Source organism: Pezoporus wallicus, unplaced genomic scaffold (genome assembly GCF_028554395.1).
Source record: "Pezoporus wallicus isolate ANWC-B61680 ecotype Strahan unplaced genomic scaffold, APGP_CSIRO_Pwel_v1 contig_8376, whole genome shotgun sequence".
NCBI lineage: Eukaryota > Metazoa > Chordata > Aves > Psittaciformes > Psittacidae > Pezoporus > Pezoporus wallicus.
Window position 1 is genome coordinate 338827 of NW_026641603.1, and position 16381 is coordinate 355207.

Here is a 16381-nt window from a genome sequence, read left to right on the forward strand (position 1 = left end):
CCCAAAACCACCCCCCCCCCCAAAAAAACCGAAAAGGAATATATATATATAGGAAAGAAATGACAATAAGAATAAAAGAGAGAAAGGAAAACCCCTGCACATGAAGCCCTGACCGGCCACGGTCACCAGTGGGTTTAGGGGATGTCTTTAAACAAAGAGCTCCTGGGGTAGGTGAGCGGTGGTGGGGTTGGGGGTGTCAGACTGGACACCAAACTAAACCAGTTTATTGCTGGGAAGAGAGGGATGGAGAGAGGGAAGGAGCGGGAAGGGGCAGGTGCCGCAGCGTATTTTGCCAACCACAACCCAAAAAAGCGAATCTCATCCCCCAGGACCCCACTCCCCGCCACTGATTTTTCCCCTGATGTTGTTTCTTCTTGTCTTGTCGTGACATGGTGATGATGGTGGTGGATTCCTGAACACCATCGAGTAGTATTCAAGGGCTGAAAAGCCAGGAAGGGGGCCTTGGTTTGGGAATTGAGAAAAAAAAACCACAACAAAACACACGGAAAAACGAAACAAAACAAAAAAATTATAAAAAAAAAAAGGGGAAAAAAAAAAAGGAAAAGAAAGAAAAAGAAAAAGGGAAAAAAATAAAAAGAAAGAAAAAAAGAGTAAATGCCACAGGCCCTCAAGGATGCAAAGACATTTCTAGTGAGAACCCGAGAATAAAGGCTACCTCACTTGAGTTTTCAATTTTTGTGATTTGAAAATCACGTCTGATACCAAAGATTTTGTTGCCTTGTCTGGTCTGTGCTGGAAATGCCACTTTCCCTGCTCCCGCGGCCAAGCCGGCCGAGAACCCCCCCTTTCACCCTGGCCGAGAGCCCCTCAGCACCCCCTAAATCCCCCCCCTTCCCCAGCCCCGTGGAGTCCCCAGAGAGCCAGGGAGAAGGCAAGCGAGCGACCCTGGGATGGCAGCGTGGTAGATGAGTGCCTTTTTCTTGTACCAAAGGTGTGTGGCCATTTCTTTGCTCCTCTGCTTTGATCCTAAAGACTCACTATTACCTTAGCTCTCCAAAGGGACAGATTCTGGCATCTCTGTAGGCTTTGGGTGTTGGGATGAAGGAAAGAAACCCAACCCTTTGTCCTAATGGAAGGGAAAGTATCCCCCTTGTCGCCTGCTGTGGGAAAGGTGCTGGCTCCTTGGTGTGCGTCCCCCTCTCAGACATCCCTGTGTCCCTCAACTTGGCATGGTCCCCAGGCTCTCCCCATCCAGCCTTCCCTGCCCCAGGAGCACTGACTTGGTGTCTGGGTCCCTTCTCACTGGGCATCACTCCCAGGGGAAGTGTTTGCTCCGTGTCCTTTGCCAGCCCAGCCTGGCACGGGGACCTTACAGAAGTCCACGAGATGAAGACATGGGCTTCATCATGGGGTGTTTTTAACTCCCTCAGCTCAGACCTGGACTTCAGTTTCCCTGAAGGGGAGTAGCACAGGGAGGGTTCTGGCACTTCTGTCTGGAAAGACGACAGCAGAACTGGTGGGAAGCCTCAGCATGGGGTTTCTCCAAACCCCTCCTTGAGGGGAACAGTTTGGAGCTGCGACACCTTTGAGCACAAACCATTTCCAAGTCCCCACAGGGGCATTTTTGGCTTGTTGGAGGAGACAGGCACCGCCAGGTCCACACCACTCCACCGCTTGGCTTTAGCAAAAGGCAGCGGGAGGATGCACCAGAGAAGATGCTTGTCCACAGCAGTCTCCAGAATGTCTAGTGTAGGAAAGTCCTGGGTTGAATTGTACCTACTTGGTTCAGGCTCCAGCCGAGGTGGCTCCTTTTGAGTTGGACCAACTTGTGCAGAGCAACCCGGGTGACAACAAGCCTAGCCAGGACCCCCATAGGGTGCTTCATGCTGCTGGGCAACCTGACAGAGTAGGTCAGAGCATCCGTATCCCCATGGCTTTCCTGTCCCCCCTCCACACGATTGCCTTGGCCAGCTCTTGCCCGTCCCCGTGGCCCTGCCACCCATCTTCTACCTAATACCCACATGGCTTGTGATACCAAAGACGTTCTCTATGCAGGAGAAAGCCTTCTTTTCCATCCGGCACAGACCTTACAAGCCTTTGACAATGTTCTCTGAAATACCTCAAAATATTTAATGTATAGTTTATGTGATAAAAAAAAAAAAAAAAATTACTTAGCTAGTTTTTGGAATTTGTGACTTGAAGCTTTATACTGTTAAATTATAATTTTGCAGAAGACGGCATGTTCTTATTTCTTTGACGAGTTCAGTGGGAGACGTATTGAATGTTAAGGAGAGGAAAGCTGGATAGTTTCATGGTGGAAAGAGAGAAAGAAAGAGAGAAAGATTAAAAAACAAAAAAAAAACCAAAAACCAAAAAAAGGACCCTTGGAGTTTACAGATTTCATATTAAAACAAGTCCTTTTCACAAAAAAAAAGACAAAAAAAAAAAGCAAAAATGAATAACGATGACGAGACCTTTGCGTTCTGATGTGTTCCTTTTCTCTGAGTCATGTCGTACGAGAGTATTTATTATCTGTGTTCTGTGTTCAAATGTAATTTAAAGAAGACAAAAGAAAACAACAAAAAAAAAGACAAAAAAAAAGGAAAAAAAAAGATGAATTTGATTTATGCATGAAAAAAATATACTCTTTCTTGAAGTAATGTACTAATTATTGGGGGACGGGGCGGTTGGGTGGGAGCGGGAGGGGACAAACTGCTCTTTTCTCTTTTGCCCATGAGTTTTCGGTTGATGAGGACGTCTCTGCATGGATCATGGTCTTTTCCAACTCATGCAAGCACGGGAGAGTCACCATTTATCCCCCCTCAGTTTCTTCCTTTGCCTCTTTCCTTCCTCAGCTCCTGCTGATGTGGGAAGTGGGGGGCTGCCCCCAGGACCCCCGGGCAGGACGGGGTGCCCGGCACACACGGTAAGGACGTGGGGGACACGGGACCCCAGCGTGTGCACACCCAGTCCCACCCGTGCCATGGGCACTGGCTCCTCTCTGTGCTTTGGGCTTGGTTTTTGGCTCGGTTTGGGTTTTTCTCTTGCTTTATCCAGCTCTGTGGGTCAAATCCTGAGTGCAGATGAGAGGAGAGACAATCAGCCACCGTGACCTGAGCTGGCAAAGCCACAGGGCTCCTCGTGTGCTCTGAGACAAGGGAAACGGCCCCCAGGCACCCCAGAACCTCACCCCATGGCTGAGACCTTTCCAGGTGATGCTCCCAAGTCCCCATCCCTTGGGATGACTTCACAGACCTGCCTCTGCCCTCACCCTGCATAGACAGAGGTGCTGAAGATGGTGCTGCATCAATGCCCAACCGGACCCAGGGATGGACTGGAGTGACTCGTTTCTGAGGCTTTCTTGCCAAGGATGTGATTTAGGATGGAGGCAGCACCCAGCACCCAGGGGCTGCCCCAGAAGGCTTCCCTGTGCCGCCCAGCTCAGCTCTGACCCTGCATGGAGGCACCCACTCTGGTTGAAGGGGGAAGAAGAAGACAACGACTCCTCCAGCCATTGGAAGAGGTCTTGGAGGACCCCAGCCCACCGCAGGTCTCAGGGGATGATGGAAGTTTCCCTGCCTCCCCTAAACAGCCAGGGAGCTTTCTGCCAATGTCCAGAGAGCCCCCCCGCATCCCCTGCTCCTTCCTCGCCCTGCTCCCTCCTCCTCCTCTCTTTGCTTAGAGGCAACAAGGAGTTACGTCTTCAGAGGTCAGGAGGGTGATGGAGGCCTGGAGGAGGCAGAGGTACCTACCATTACCAAAGCATTTACCTTAACGTGCTGATTCCTTGGCCCTCTCCAGCCTCTTCACCACCCCATCCTTCGCCTCCGTCTCTAGAGGTGACCCCAAAGCTCAGCCCAATGTGAGGAAAGAGATCTCAACCTCCTCAGGCCCCACCAAAGTGCCCCCCCCAAAAGAAAGCAGGGTGGTTTTGTGTCTCCTCTCTTGTCTAATGCCGTGCCTTCTTCATGGCCAGCAGTGAGATGCTCAGTACTAGGTGGTGGTGGGAGACATGGGACCCACTGACCAAGGACCTGGATTTTAGGAAGAGATGATATTTATTCCAGCAGCACCACTCATCTGCTACCAACTCTCCTGCCCTTGGGGGAGCTCTGCATCCCTGCCCTTTTCCTCTTCCCCTCCGTGTCCCATTTCCTCTCTCAAGGCCTTTTCCAGCATGAGAAGCTTTGGTGCTTGGAGGCAAATACCTCGTTTCCAACTACAAAAAGTTCTCACCAGGCTTGGATGCAACCCACAGTCACAAGCCCTTGGATCTCACAGCAACCAGCCGTTTCCATCATGGGTCATGAGCCCAGTGGCTTGGGGAACCCTGGAGAAGCCAAGAGCCGAGCACTCTCCCCTATCCTTTAGCCCACCAGGACTTGCTGGATCACCCACAGGCAGATCTGGCCGTTCCTGCTGCCCACATCAACCAAAATGCCTTGAGGAGCAACTTGCCGTGATACCAAAGATGTTTTTTTCTCTGCAGGTAATGACAATCCAAGCTCTGTCCTAAAGACAATTCTCTCAACCAGGGTCGCCCCTGAAGAGCGTTTTTGTGCTGTGGGGAGCAGGAGAAGAAAAGGGGCCCCAGGGGTGATGGAGAGCGAATGGTCAGGGGGTGAGGAAGAGGAGGGGACCCAGGATCTCCCACCGTGTCCTGCTTCACTTGTGGAAGTTTTCAGGAATTCAGGTAATTTCCTTGCCCCAGGCCCTCTGGTTCTACCTTGAGTGGAAGTTTTCAACCGATGGCTTTTGTGCTTTGAAAACCCACTGTCAGCAGTGGGGCAGTGCTGTCCTCATCCCTCTGGGATCCCAGGGATTCCAGGCTGGGTTATACCCGTTGTCACCCCACTATGGCACAGGCAGAGCTGAGCTTTTCCTCCTCTGAGGACATCAGCACAGGGCACGCCAGGAGCTGGTGCTTCTTCATGCCAAGAAATGGCTTTGTAAAAGAAATCCTGTTCCTTTTCCTGAGCATCCGATTCCAGGTGGGGAAGATGCCAGGCGGGACGTGGTCCTGGGCAACGTGATCTAGGTGAAGATGTCCCTGCTCATTGCAGGGATGAGCTTTGGGGGGTCCCTTCCAACCCAAGCCATTCTATGATTCTATTCTATGATTCTAAACCCCTGTCCTCAACCCGCCTTGGCCACCATGGAGGTGCTGGGTTGGCCCCTGCGCTCCCTTTCCCTTGTCTTGGAGCACATGTGCAGCCGGGGCGGTGCAGGCAGCGGCTCTGGGGCTGGCCTTCCAGGCGCTGCCGTGCAGGATCCGGTTCCTCTTTTGTCTGCCTTTGTTTGGGGGTTTGAAGGAGGAGAAATTAAAAATGCAAAGAACAAAATTTTTTTTTGGTTTTTGTTTTTTTTCTTCTTTTTTTCCCTTAAATTTCTACATAATAATAAAAAAAAAAAAGAAATAAATCAGAATAAACCCAGCCAGGAAGAATCTGCAGCCTCAGGTTTGCCAGTCCAGAAAACACTGCTCATTGATCTGCATAGCAATAGGTGACGCTTGTCCTCATCCCACACAGACTGAGGGCCTCATCTCTTGAGTTTTTCAATGACTTTTTCCTTCTAATGACATCGATTTCTTTCTGTTGGGTTCTTTTCGCTGCTGCTTTATCGTTACTCTCATGGGATAGGTTTTGCTCTCCAGCGAAATGCAATTGTTACTCCTCTGTGTCTTGCAACTATATTTGTTAAAGCTATTTGCAAACGTTAAAAAATGAAAATATTACTACTAATAATAAAAAGTCTTATGTGTCAGGCACTTTATCCAAACTGTGCTGTGTGCTCTGGAGTTTGTTCCTTGTTCTTTGCAATGACTCGCGCAGGGGAAGCTATCAGGAAGCTCAAACTCCAGCCTACTGACAGGTTTTACAAGAGGACAAAAAGGAATGACTCTCTATTTGTTCATCCTCTACTGGTCATGACTGTGTTGTATTTCTGCAGCTTTCTGTTTCTTCAATAAATTATTTTCTAGTCATTCACATGGCGTGAGTGTTGTGTGCCATGGGTCAGCTCCCTGCAATGCAGCTCCATTCCTTGCCCTAGGCCTGCCCTGAGAGCATCAGGGAGTAGATTTGGGGATCATGCCCAGGCAGCTGGGAAAGGTTCCTTTCCCCCCCCATAGTTTTCCATCTGGTATTTGCAGGGGTGAAAGCATTCCTAGGGGAAGCCTCAGACACTTTCATTTCTTGGCAGCATCCAGCAGCCTTTGGCTGGAGCCCAAAATAAACACTTTAATTCGCCCAAACTGGGTGCAGATGAGGCCAAAGCACTTGTCAAACAAACCCATCAGGGCGTGTGTGCCGCAGGCAGGTCCAAGCCCCCCTGGCTGATGGAATTACCTCTCTTTTGATCCCAGTATCACGTCCCACCATGCGTTTTGCCATGGCACCAAGTGCTGGCAGGTCGCAAAGAGCTGGTGGCGCGCACAGATGGACCCACAGGACCTTTCTGCGCAGCTTTGTTGGTGGGGTAGCAGGGATTTGCAGGAGACAAGAGAAAAGCTGGAGTTCCTTTAATTATAAAATAAGAGCAATAAAGAGGGTGATCCAGTCACGGGTCACTTGCTCACACCCAGCGTCTCCAGCAGTTGCTGCTGATGTCCCCACTGTGGAGCCCTGCAGCTCCCATCCCTCTGGGCAGAGCTGGTGAATGTCACCCCAGTGCTCCGCCCTCCCCTCAACAGCACTTTGCAGGGCCTGTGGGCACAAGCTGTCCCTGGAGATGGGGATATCAGTCCCATGGGAGTGGGGCATGGCGCACAGCAGACACCACCACTCATGCAGGGATAGCAAAGACAAGGAGGTGGAGATCATAGAATCATGCAATGGTTTGGGTTGAAGGGACCTTAAAGCTCCTCCAGCTCCAACCCCTGCCACGGGCAGGGACCCCTTCCACTGGAGCAGCTTGCTCCAAGCCCCTGTGTCCAACCTGGCCTTGAACACTGCCAGGGATGGGGCAGCACCTCAGCATCCTCACAGATGGTGGGCAGCGATGAGGAGAGGCTGCTGGAAGCCAGGCTACTCTGCTGGGATGATGCATGTGAATGCCACGGGCACCAGAACCAGCCCGATGTGCGTGGCAGAGGTTGGTTGCTTTCTGTACAGGCTGTAACACACCCGGTGTGGAGCAGACAGAGCTGCTGGCAGGACACGTCCCAGAGTTTAGTGCCTGGAGCAGCAGCCCCCCAGGCTGGTCCAGCCCCTCCGCATCCGTAGGAGCTGCCCCTGGCTTCAAACCCATCTAAATGAGATTGGAAAATGCACCTTGACAGCACCTCCCACCCCAGCACAGGGGGAGGTTGATGCTGCCAGGGCACCCTACGGCGAGGGGCTGGGGGGGGACGACAAAGCCCAGGTTTGCATCTCTGGATGCAGGAGACCGGGGCGAGCAGCCCCAGCCCGCAGGCTGTCCCCGCGGGTGATGAGCCCGGCGTAGCCCTCCTGGTGGGAGAAGGCGTAGCTGGAGCGGCGGTGGAAGGAGCCACGGGGGACGTGGGCACGCAGCTCCACCGAGGGCTCCGGCGCCTGCTTTGCCTTCAAGCGGGTCTTCTGCAAGGAGATGAGGAGATCAGGGCTGTGGCCACCCCCCAGGCAAACCCTCACCCCAAGGGGGATGTGCAGGGGTGCCCTCCACCAAGGCACGGTTTGGCTCCCGGCTCCACCATGAGCTGAGTTGCCACGAGGGGATGCGCACCATAGGAACACTCCTGGGGTCTTCAAAGCTGCTGGAGCTCTGGAGCACATTCTCAACCCCTGCTCTTATCTGGGACCTCTTTGTACCACCAGAAGGGTGTAAACCCATAACCCACATGGGAATGAGCTCTGTGAAGGCTGGGGGTGGTACCAAAACCTGCTCCAGACCCCAGTGCCTCCTAATTGGCAGGTCAAGGGAGTCCTGGAAGCCAGTTCCAGACTTGGGCACCAGTGGCATGAGCAGCCACCACCAGGTGAGTGGTGCCACCAAGGAGAGGTGACACGTCCCGGCTGGCTGGCTTCCCTGCAGAACAGCCCCAGAGCCCTCCCCGTGCCATCCCCATCAGCCCTCACCTGCTGGATGGTGGTTTTGCCTGCCATGGTGTGGTACAGGTGGATGGTCAGTGAGGGGATAGTGTTCACCACCAGGGACAGCAGGACCACGAGCAGGACGTAGGGGTCGGTCAGGGCGTTCCGGGTGGCATCTGTTAGTGCAAGAAGGTGGTGGGTGATGCTTAAGTAGGGAAGGTGGAGAGCACAGAGGGAACGACTGTCGGGGGACAGGCCCACACCCATGAAGGTATCAAAGGGTCTAAAGAGGAGATGGCACCTAAACTGGAGTCAGAAATCAAGACAGCCGGATCAAGAAGTTGTGATGGAGAGAGGATCTACCAGGTGGGAAACAGCTTGTAGTACCAAGGCATCTGACCTGGGAAGCAGAAGATGGCAGGGGCTATCCTGAAGGCACCGATGCTTTGGGTCAAGAAGGAGAAGAGGCAGAAGAGCAGCAGGCTGGCAGCGACCATCGCAAAGGACAGCACCGTCCAGAACTTCGTGTCCAGGATGAACTGTAGTGACAAGGGCAGAGCGCACAGCGTCCAATGGGGATCCTCTTCCATTCAGTCCCAGGTTCCTCCCCAGCCCCAAGGGAGGTCACCCCCCAACCACAAAGCTGCTGGGGATGGTGTCAGAGAGCCCAGGGGCCAGATGGGGAAGGGCAGGTGGGTGCTCACCTCCATGAGGACCGACAGCAGCGCTGACGTGGCCACCGTGACAGCAAAGGACTCGTAGTCACCAACAGCCTTGCTGCCCACATGGTCCCTGAAGGCCCAGAACGCGATGTAGAAGCTGGCGAGCGAGGTGCTGACCCCGTGCAGGAGGGTGATGCCGAAGACGCGGTAGTTGAAGAGCTCATCCTGCTGCCCGACCACGTAGAGCTCAGGGAACTCCAGGCTCTTCTTGGCACTCACGTCCTGCCGAGAAGGCACCAAGCATCACCCTCCCCGCCACACTGGGAAGCAGGATTGGGCCCACCCCATGCAACACCCGCTACAGGAATGCTGCTGTGGGTCCCTACACGCGGTTCCTGTGGGGTGATGGGGTAAGCTCCAAATGCCCATTGAGCTGCTTGATCCTGTGTCCCAGCATAAAAAGCCATGCAAATGGGGTGGAACAACTGCCAGGCTGACTCACACCCACTGAGGATGCAGCCTCCAGGCACAGGGGCTGGATGCAGCCCGGTGAACCCATACCTGCTCCAAAAGGCCCATGGACAGCACAGGGTAGGCGGTGTAGAAAATGTTGTAGAGCGCAAGGAACCAGCCCTCATACAGGGGCTAGAAGGGAAAAGAAAGCAGCCGTGAGAGCAGTGGTGCTTTGAAAGGACTCCCAAAAGATGCCCAGGCACCAGGGGCGAGCCCAGGAGATCCAAACTCTGTGGAAATCCCCATGGACTTGCCCCAAGTTCTGCATCAGCCCCACATTGTCTGCAGCAGTCAGTGGACTGTGGGACCATGCTACAGATGGAGATGGGGGGGCCTGGAGCCACATGGTGGTGGTCAAGGTACACTGATGGCCTTTGGGATAGAAGCTCCCATTTTGGAGGAAACCAGCTAAATGCACATGGGATCTCTCCCTGCATCTTTCTGACACTGAGCTGCAGCTCATCAGGACATCCCAAACCTCCACCCAAAAGGCTGCTTTTCCCAATCCAGTCAGGTAAAAGGCACATGCCCAGTTGTAACTCAGCCACGCAGCCCCCACGAATGGGACAGTCCAATACCAGGGCAAGGGAGAAAGGGGACCAAGGTGGTGATGTGCCCACCAGGCAGTACCAGGCACGAGACCTGCATGGGATCCTCTGCGGAGGGGTTGAAGCACCGATGGGACGGATGCAACCCCTGCTGATGGCTTCATTCCTCACCTGAGCCGTGAATCCACTGTGGAAAGCGAACCAGACCTGGGCCATGAGGCCGGCAAAGGTCTTGTAGAAGAAGCAGCGCAGGAACTTGCAGATGCGGAGGTAAGCCCAGCGGCCATGGACGAGCAGGAGGCGCTGGAGGTAGGAGAACTGCGCCAGGGCATAGTCGCTGCACTGCACGGCTTGTGCGCCCTCCAGCCCATTGATGCCCACCCCGATGTCGGCGGCTGCAGAGGACAGGAGGGGGTGAAAGGCAGGCGAGGAGGTTTTGGGGGAGTTGGGTGCTTGGTTTCCCTGCTGAGGAGCAGAGGGTGAATCCAGTGGTGATGGGCAAAGGGAAGAAGCCCCCTTTATCACATCCCGCAGGAGCGATGTGCCAGGCATGGCTGGGTGAGCGAAGAGCTCAGTGCCATGTCAGGGCTGCTGGAGAAGGGCAGGGATGTCTCTGCCTGCTGCACAGATGGGGGCTGGAAGTTTCATTCATCAAAGCAAGTGGTCCACCTTGCTCTTGTCCCAGGCTGGTCCTGTGCCTCTCCCACCCTCCCAGCACAGCATCAAGGGGGTTCCTCTCCCAGCTCCTCGCCTCAAAGGAGGTGGTGAGGTGATGGAGATGGCACATGGGGTACCACCACTTCCCACCAGTGGGATGCACCGGCTGAACCCCACACTCCCCCCTGCCCCGAGCCTCACTTTTGATCATGTTGACGTCGTTGGCCCCATCCCCGATGGCCAGGGTGATGGCTTTCTTGTGCTTCTTCACCAGCTGCACCATGAGGGCTTTCTGCTTGGGGGTCACCCTGCAGCAAATCACTGCCTGGCAGCTGGTGGCCAGGTCCACGAAGGCCTTCTCCACCAGACTGCCCTGCAGCTCTGAGCCCGCAGCCCTGCAGCAAGGCAGCCGCTGCCACAGCCTCCGCTCCTCCTTCAGCACCTCTCCCGTGTGGAGGATTTTGTCCTTAGGGAAGAGCACAATGGTTGGGACCTCACTCGTAGCGTTCATAGCGTGAAACACCCCCCCCCCCCCAAGCTCTTCAGTGATCCTCTTAAATCTTGTAGATGCTACAAGAAAGTGACCCCCAGTTCATCACACAGCAGGCACTGTGACCAGGAGACCAGTTCGTCCCAGCATCATGGGAAGCCTGGGGAGCTGATGCCAACATGCCTCATCCCACGAGACCGACTGGAGCAGTGTGACTGAAGCCCCCCAACACCAAGTGATGGGTACAAAGTTGTCGCCCTCTCCCCTCTTCATTCCCCAGCCCAAAATGGGCTTTCCCTACCCTTTGGGAAGGACGCCCATCACATCCTGGTGCCACCCAGCACCAGGGCACAAACAGCACAGGCTGGGCAGAGCACAGAGCATCCAAGTGCCACCTTACCAGGAAGTCCCCACTGATGATGAGCGCTCTCTTCTTGTGCTGTGAAGCCTTGAGGTGCTGCTGGGAGAGGCGGCTGCTGGACTGGGCTTCCCCATTGCCACTGGAGTTGTTGTTGCTGACCCAGTGAGCCTCAAGGATCTCACTGCGTGAGGAAGGGGGGGGGGTAGGAGCTGAGGGCTGGGACCTGCAGTTGGCTTTTGCCATTGTAAAGACAGTGCCGGGAAGATGTTCCCAGTGGTGGGAATAGGGGGGGCAGAGAGGGGGCCCCAAGGGCTCACTGCCCTCAGAAATCAGCCTCTGTCCCTGTGGTTTAGAGGCTGGAGAGGCAGCTTGGGCAAAGCCTGCCAGGGAGGCCAGTGCTGTAGGAGCAGGAACAGATGGGAAGCCTGGAAAAGCATCAGGGACACCCAGGCTGGGACAGGGAAGGAGAAGCATCTCTGGCAGAGTGGAGCTCTGCCCAAATCCTGTGCCCTCAAGGGGTCTTCAGCAGGGACAACAACAACATCCGGAACCAGGAGGTCACAGCTCCTCACCTGATCTCCTTCTCCTCCAGGATCTCCATGTCATCCGTGAGCAGCTTGCACGCGTAGCCGATGTTCACGGCAGTCTCTGCAACACGCAGGGGGCAGTGGCCACTGGTGCTGCCTCCTCCACCGCAGGGACAAGAGCCCTTGGTGGGCAGCAGCCCCTGGGGGCTCTGCTCCAGCTCTGAGCCATCGCAGATGCTTCCCCTGCCTCAGTTTCCCCATGGGTGATATGATGTGTGGGACATCGGCTGTGTACCAAAGGGAACAGCAGGCCCTGGCTGCTGCCCAGCCCCAGGGTCTCATCTCTGGTCGTGGTTAGGGGAGAAGCTGAAACGCGTTGGTTGCTTCCACTGACCTCGCTTGTCTCCCGTCAGCACCCACACTTTGATGTTGCCCAGTTTCAGCAGCTGGATGGTTTCAGGGACTCCATCTTGCAGCTTGTCCTCAATGGCTGTGGCCCCGAGCAGCTGGAAGGAGGGCGAGTATGGGGCAGGACAAGATACAGAGGTGGGAATTACCCCTGGATCCAACCAGGAGGCCGTGCCCAAGGGTGGACACGACCCAAGAGGTACCTAACCCAGTGCATGTCACAAAGTCACCCCTGGCGCGGAGCTCCCTGCCAGGGGATGGGTGTTGGGTTGGACACTTCACCCCCCTCATTCCAGAGGGCTGAGCCCCACGCTCCTGCCCTGGGTGGGACCAGCGCAGCCGGTTCCTCACAACCCTCAGCCTCATCCCACCTGCAGGTTCTGCTCCATCTCCTCGTACAGCTTGTCCAGCTCCCGCGCGCGGCCCTGCAGCAGGATGCTGGCCTCACGGTGCCTCCTGCTCCAGTCGCTGTACTCGACCTCGCTCACCTCCTTACAGGCCAGGCACAAAGTCCGCAGCGTCTCCTCTGCAAAGCGCTGCAGAGGTGGGACATGAGGGCTCCCTTCCCTCAGCCCCTGGACCAGGGCATCACCCCAGCCGGCCGCGATGCTCCCATGGGCAGAGCCAGAGGACCTGAGGGGCTCCCTCTGGGCTCTGACCCGCTCCCATCCTACAGCATCCGCGTGAGCATCCTTGCCATGAGCACGCAGAACACTGAAGGGGGGTTTGATGCCCTCTTAGCCCCTGTCCCATATGCCCATGTGAGGCTCTTAGAGCAGAAGGAAGGAAGAAAGACCAAACTCCTGAGGCAAGGGGGACAAGGGCCTCCAGGACACCCAGCCCAGCAGGGGGACCAGCCCTTTCCACCCCAGGCTGGCGTGGGACTCACATCCAGCGCCCTCTCCGTGAAGGTCTCATTGGGCCCTCTGCTCTGCAGTCTCTCCAGGATGACCGTGTCAGCCCCCTTGGTGTAGAGACGGATTGTGCCCTGGGGGTCCCGCACTGGGAGGGAGGGGAATGACAGCTTAGCTACCCAGAGAGATGACTCCCACCCATCGCTGTCCCCGTGCCATGGCCCTGCTGCAGAAAGCATCACAGTGCACACTGGTGCCTCTCTACCTATGGTTGTAGGAAGCACAGGAATTCCCCCATATCTACACCATCACAAGGCAGGATCAGGCCTCAAGGGCTGTCAGTTCCTCACACACCTCCTCTGAGCCCCTGCTTTGCTCACTCTCAGCTGCTTAAACCCTTCTTGGTTACCTACCCCAAGGTATGAGGGAGAGCAAAACCATAGGGATGACCAGGACAATCCTTAGGATTGTTAATCCTAAATCACTCACAGCCACCCCAGTGCCATCCCTTTGCAGGGCTGGGAATGGAAAGGACCCCTGAGACACCCTGTCCCACTCACCTAAGACAGACATCCTCTTGCGATCGCTGTTGAAGTCCAGCATGGCCAGCACTTTGTACACCCTCTTCTTCCCCAGCTCACTGATGGTGATGGTGTCTTGTGTTCGGGCCAGAAAGACATACCCCAGGTTCCTGGCTGCCAGCACCAATGCTTCTTCATCTGGTGAAGCTGCCTGGTAAACCAGCTGGTCTGCAGAAGAGTTGGGATTAGACAAGGAGGCTCCCAGCCAAGCAGCTCTTGGACATCTGAAACACCCTGTTCTTGCCCAACACCAGTATTATCTATGGACACCCTAAAGTCCAGGCCACCACCCTTGGGAACCTCAGTCCTTCTTGTCTCATCTCTTCTGCTCATGGCCCCAGGAAAGACAACTCTTGTAGATGCCACAGAACATGACCCCGGTTTCCCGGTTCATCAATGCAGCAGGCACTGTGACCAGTTAGTCCCAGCATGACCAGAAGAGCACGGTGAGCTGCTGCCGGCCTGCATCATCCCAGACAGGGATGGATCCTGGTCCCAACCTTTACAACAAACCCAAATGTGCAGGGGCTCTCACACGCCCTGCTCCCCACGCTGCAGAGCTTTCCTAAGTGATGGAGGAAGCCTCCATGGCCTCAGTGCCTTGGACCGGCTTGACCCCACTCCGAGCACATCATCCACCGCAGCCAACCCACCGCCCTTCTCCTCCACCATGACGGTGTGGCAGAGGGCCAGGAGCCTCAGGAACTCCCTCAGCACTGGGTCCTTGTCCCGCTGGGCGGCTTCCAGCAGTGTCACATCGCAGAAGTCCGACTTCTTCTGCACATTCGGGGTCCAGGTCACCCCCGAGCCCTGCAAGAAGCACAGGGAGGCTGCAGGCACCCAGGAGAGACTGACTGCACTGGGGATGCTGCTGGTTGCAATACAACAGCTCTGTGCTGGTGTGGTTCAATCCAGATCAGAGTTCGTAAGTCAAGCTCTGCATTGCCGAGTATAGAAAGGTTGGTAATGAAAAGCAAATTGAAAACCAGACCTGCACTGGTTTATAACCCCAGTTCCCCTGTCCTTAACTGGCAGCTGAGGACCAACAAACTCACCAGCCCAAGGGAACACGTGCCACTGTCTTACAACGTGGGACCCTGTTGTAAGCAAGCTTGGGCTGGAACGGCTGGGCCTGCTGCTAGTGTGAGCAATGGCCACAAGGATGCTCAGGAGCATCTCTGTGATAAGGGGAGATTGTAGGAGCTGGGTCCGTTTAGTCCAAAGAGCAGGCAGAGAGGGGGTCCCCTCATTGCAGGATGGTGCCAGGCTCTTCTCAGTGGTGCCCAGGACGAGGAGCAATGGCCAGAAACTAAAGCACACCAAGTTCCACCTCAGCGTGAGGAAGAACTTCCCACTGAGGGTGGCAGAGCCCTGGCACAGGCTGCCCACGGGGGCTGTGGAGTCTCCCTCTCTGGAGACATCCCAAACCCACCATGGGCACGTTCCTCTGGGTGGCCCTGCTTGCACTGGGTGATGTCCAGAGGCCCCTTCCAACACTGATGATGCTGGGATTCTGTCATCACATCTCCCAGCCTGGACCAGAGCTTCGGGCATCAATGGGAGCCCGGGAGGTTGTGGCTGGAGGCCCAGGGCTGCACGTGGGGATGTTCCCAGGCAGATTCTGTGCTATGGCTTTGACCCCAGCAAGGAGCCTCATCTGGCCCCATGTTCCATGAGAGGGGGGAGTTACGCACCCGTGGATGTTTGTCCTCGTGGCCCGTGCCCGTACCTGCCAAAATGAAAAGAATTTAACTAACAGAGCTCACAGGAGCACCACTTAGGGGGGTTATGTGTGTGCCTTTGAGCAGGTTCTCAACAGGGGACCTCTCCTTTTGCTGCTCAAGAGACTGGCCAGAAGGGACCAGTTCTCAGCCTGGTCACAAGCCAGGCTCTCACAGGATGGGCAGGTTTCACTTATTTGGCTCTTGGACTGTTCAGACACATTTTCAATGTTAAAAACTCAGCTCTAGCTGAGCAATTATATGCATTAACTGTGATGAAACGACATGAGGGAGATGATAACGCCTTTGCCTCCTCCATGGGTCACCAGAAAGCCTCAAAGTGCCCAAATTTGGAAACCAAGCTGCTTTCCACCAGAAAAACGCTGCAAAGAAAAGCAAAACCTCCTTTTTCTCTCCATGACCTTCATAGAAAAGAAAAATCCCATGGGCTTCACTGGCCCACGGCTCTTCTGCTTCCTCTGTCCTGGGCAGCGGCAGCCGATTATTCCAGGTGGGATCCACCTTACCCACACCATGCGTTTGCCATGGAGCTGCCGCTGGGCTCCTAACCCCAGGCTCCCTTTTTTCATCAGGGAAAACCTCGCTGATCTCAGCTGAGTTTGAGGCATCTCCTGACCCCATGCACTGTGTGGCCATAGGCATGGTGGCCCCTGCAAATCCCCAGTAACGTGCGTGATGGGAACAAGCCAAACCCCTACAGCATCTTCTGTCTACGTGCTGGAGCACCAAGATCAATCCACGTGCCTCAAGCTCCCCAGCAAGGCAGGAAGAGTGGGAAGAGCCAATCCAAGCTTTACCTAACTCGTGAGTCCCTACAAAGGTTACCGTAGACGGCCCCATTGACACAGCATTTCTTGAAGCTCATCATGTTTTGCGTCAAGGTGCCCGTCTTGTCCGAGAAGATGTATTCGATCTGGCCAAGCTGATCATTGAGGCTGGTGCTTCTGGCTTGTGCTGGGATGTCCTTGGCAGCGTAATACATTTCCAGATCCCAGTTGATAAAGCAGCTGTTCACCAGGTAGATGAATTCAAACCTAGGGAGTCAGGGAGAAGAAAGCTTACGCT

General features: G+C 55.1%; 1 protein-coding gene across 1 annotated transcript in view; it reads right to left on the reverse strand.

The window, feature by feature from the left end:
* The window catches only part of ATP8B3 (ATPase phospholipid transporting 8B3), a 78047-nt gene that overhangs the window by 52322 nt on the left and 9344 nt on the right, over nt 1-16381 (reverse strand). Inside the window, exons 13-28 of the mRNA XM_057424576.1 lie at nt 16119-16350; nt 15227-15283; nt 14228-14348; nt 13554-13742; nt 13029-13141; nt 12511-12675; nt 12126-12237; nt 11777-11852; nt 11244-11385; nt 10555-10819; nt 9868-10091; nt 9197-9280; nt 8678-8917; nt 8374-8512; nt 8019-8149; nt 6935-7520 (exon numbers count right to left, since the gene is read on the reverse strand). Coding sequence (XP_057280559.1) covers nt 7290-7520; nt 8019-8149; nt 8374-8512; nt 8678-8917; nt 9197-9280; nt 9868-10091; nt 10555-10819; nt 11244-11385; nt 11777-11852; nt 12126-12237; nt 12511-12675; nt 13029-13141; nt 13554-13742; nt 14228-14348; nt 15227-15283; nt 16119-16350 — 2521 coding nt within the window. The 3' untranslated portion in view covers nt 6935-7289. The remainder of the gene's footprint in view (nt 1-6934; nt 7521-8018; nt 8150-8373; nt 8513-8677; nt 8918-9196; nt 9281-9867; nt 10092-10554; nt 10820-11243; nt 11386-11776; nt 11853-12125; nt 12238-12510; nt 12676-13028; nt 13142-13553; nt 13743-14227; nt 14349-15226; nt 15284-16118; nt 16351-16381) is intronic.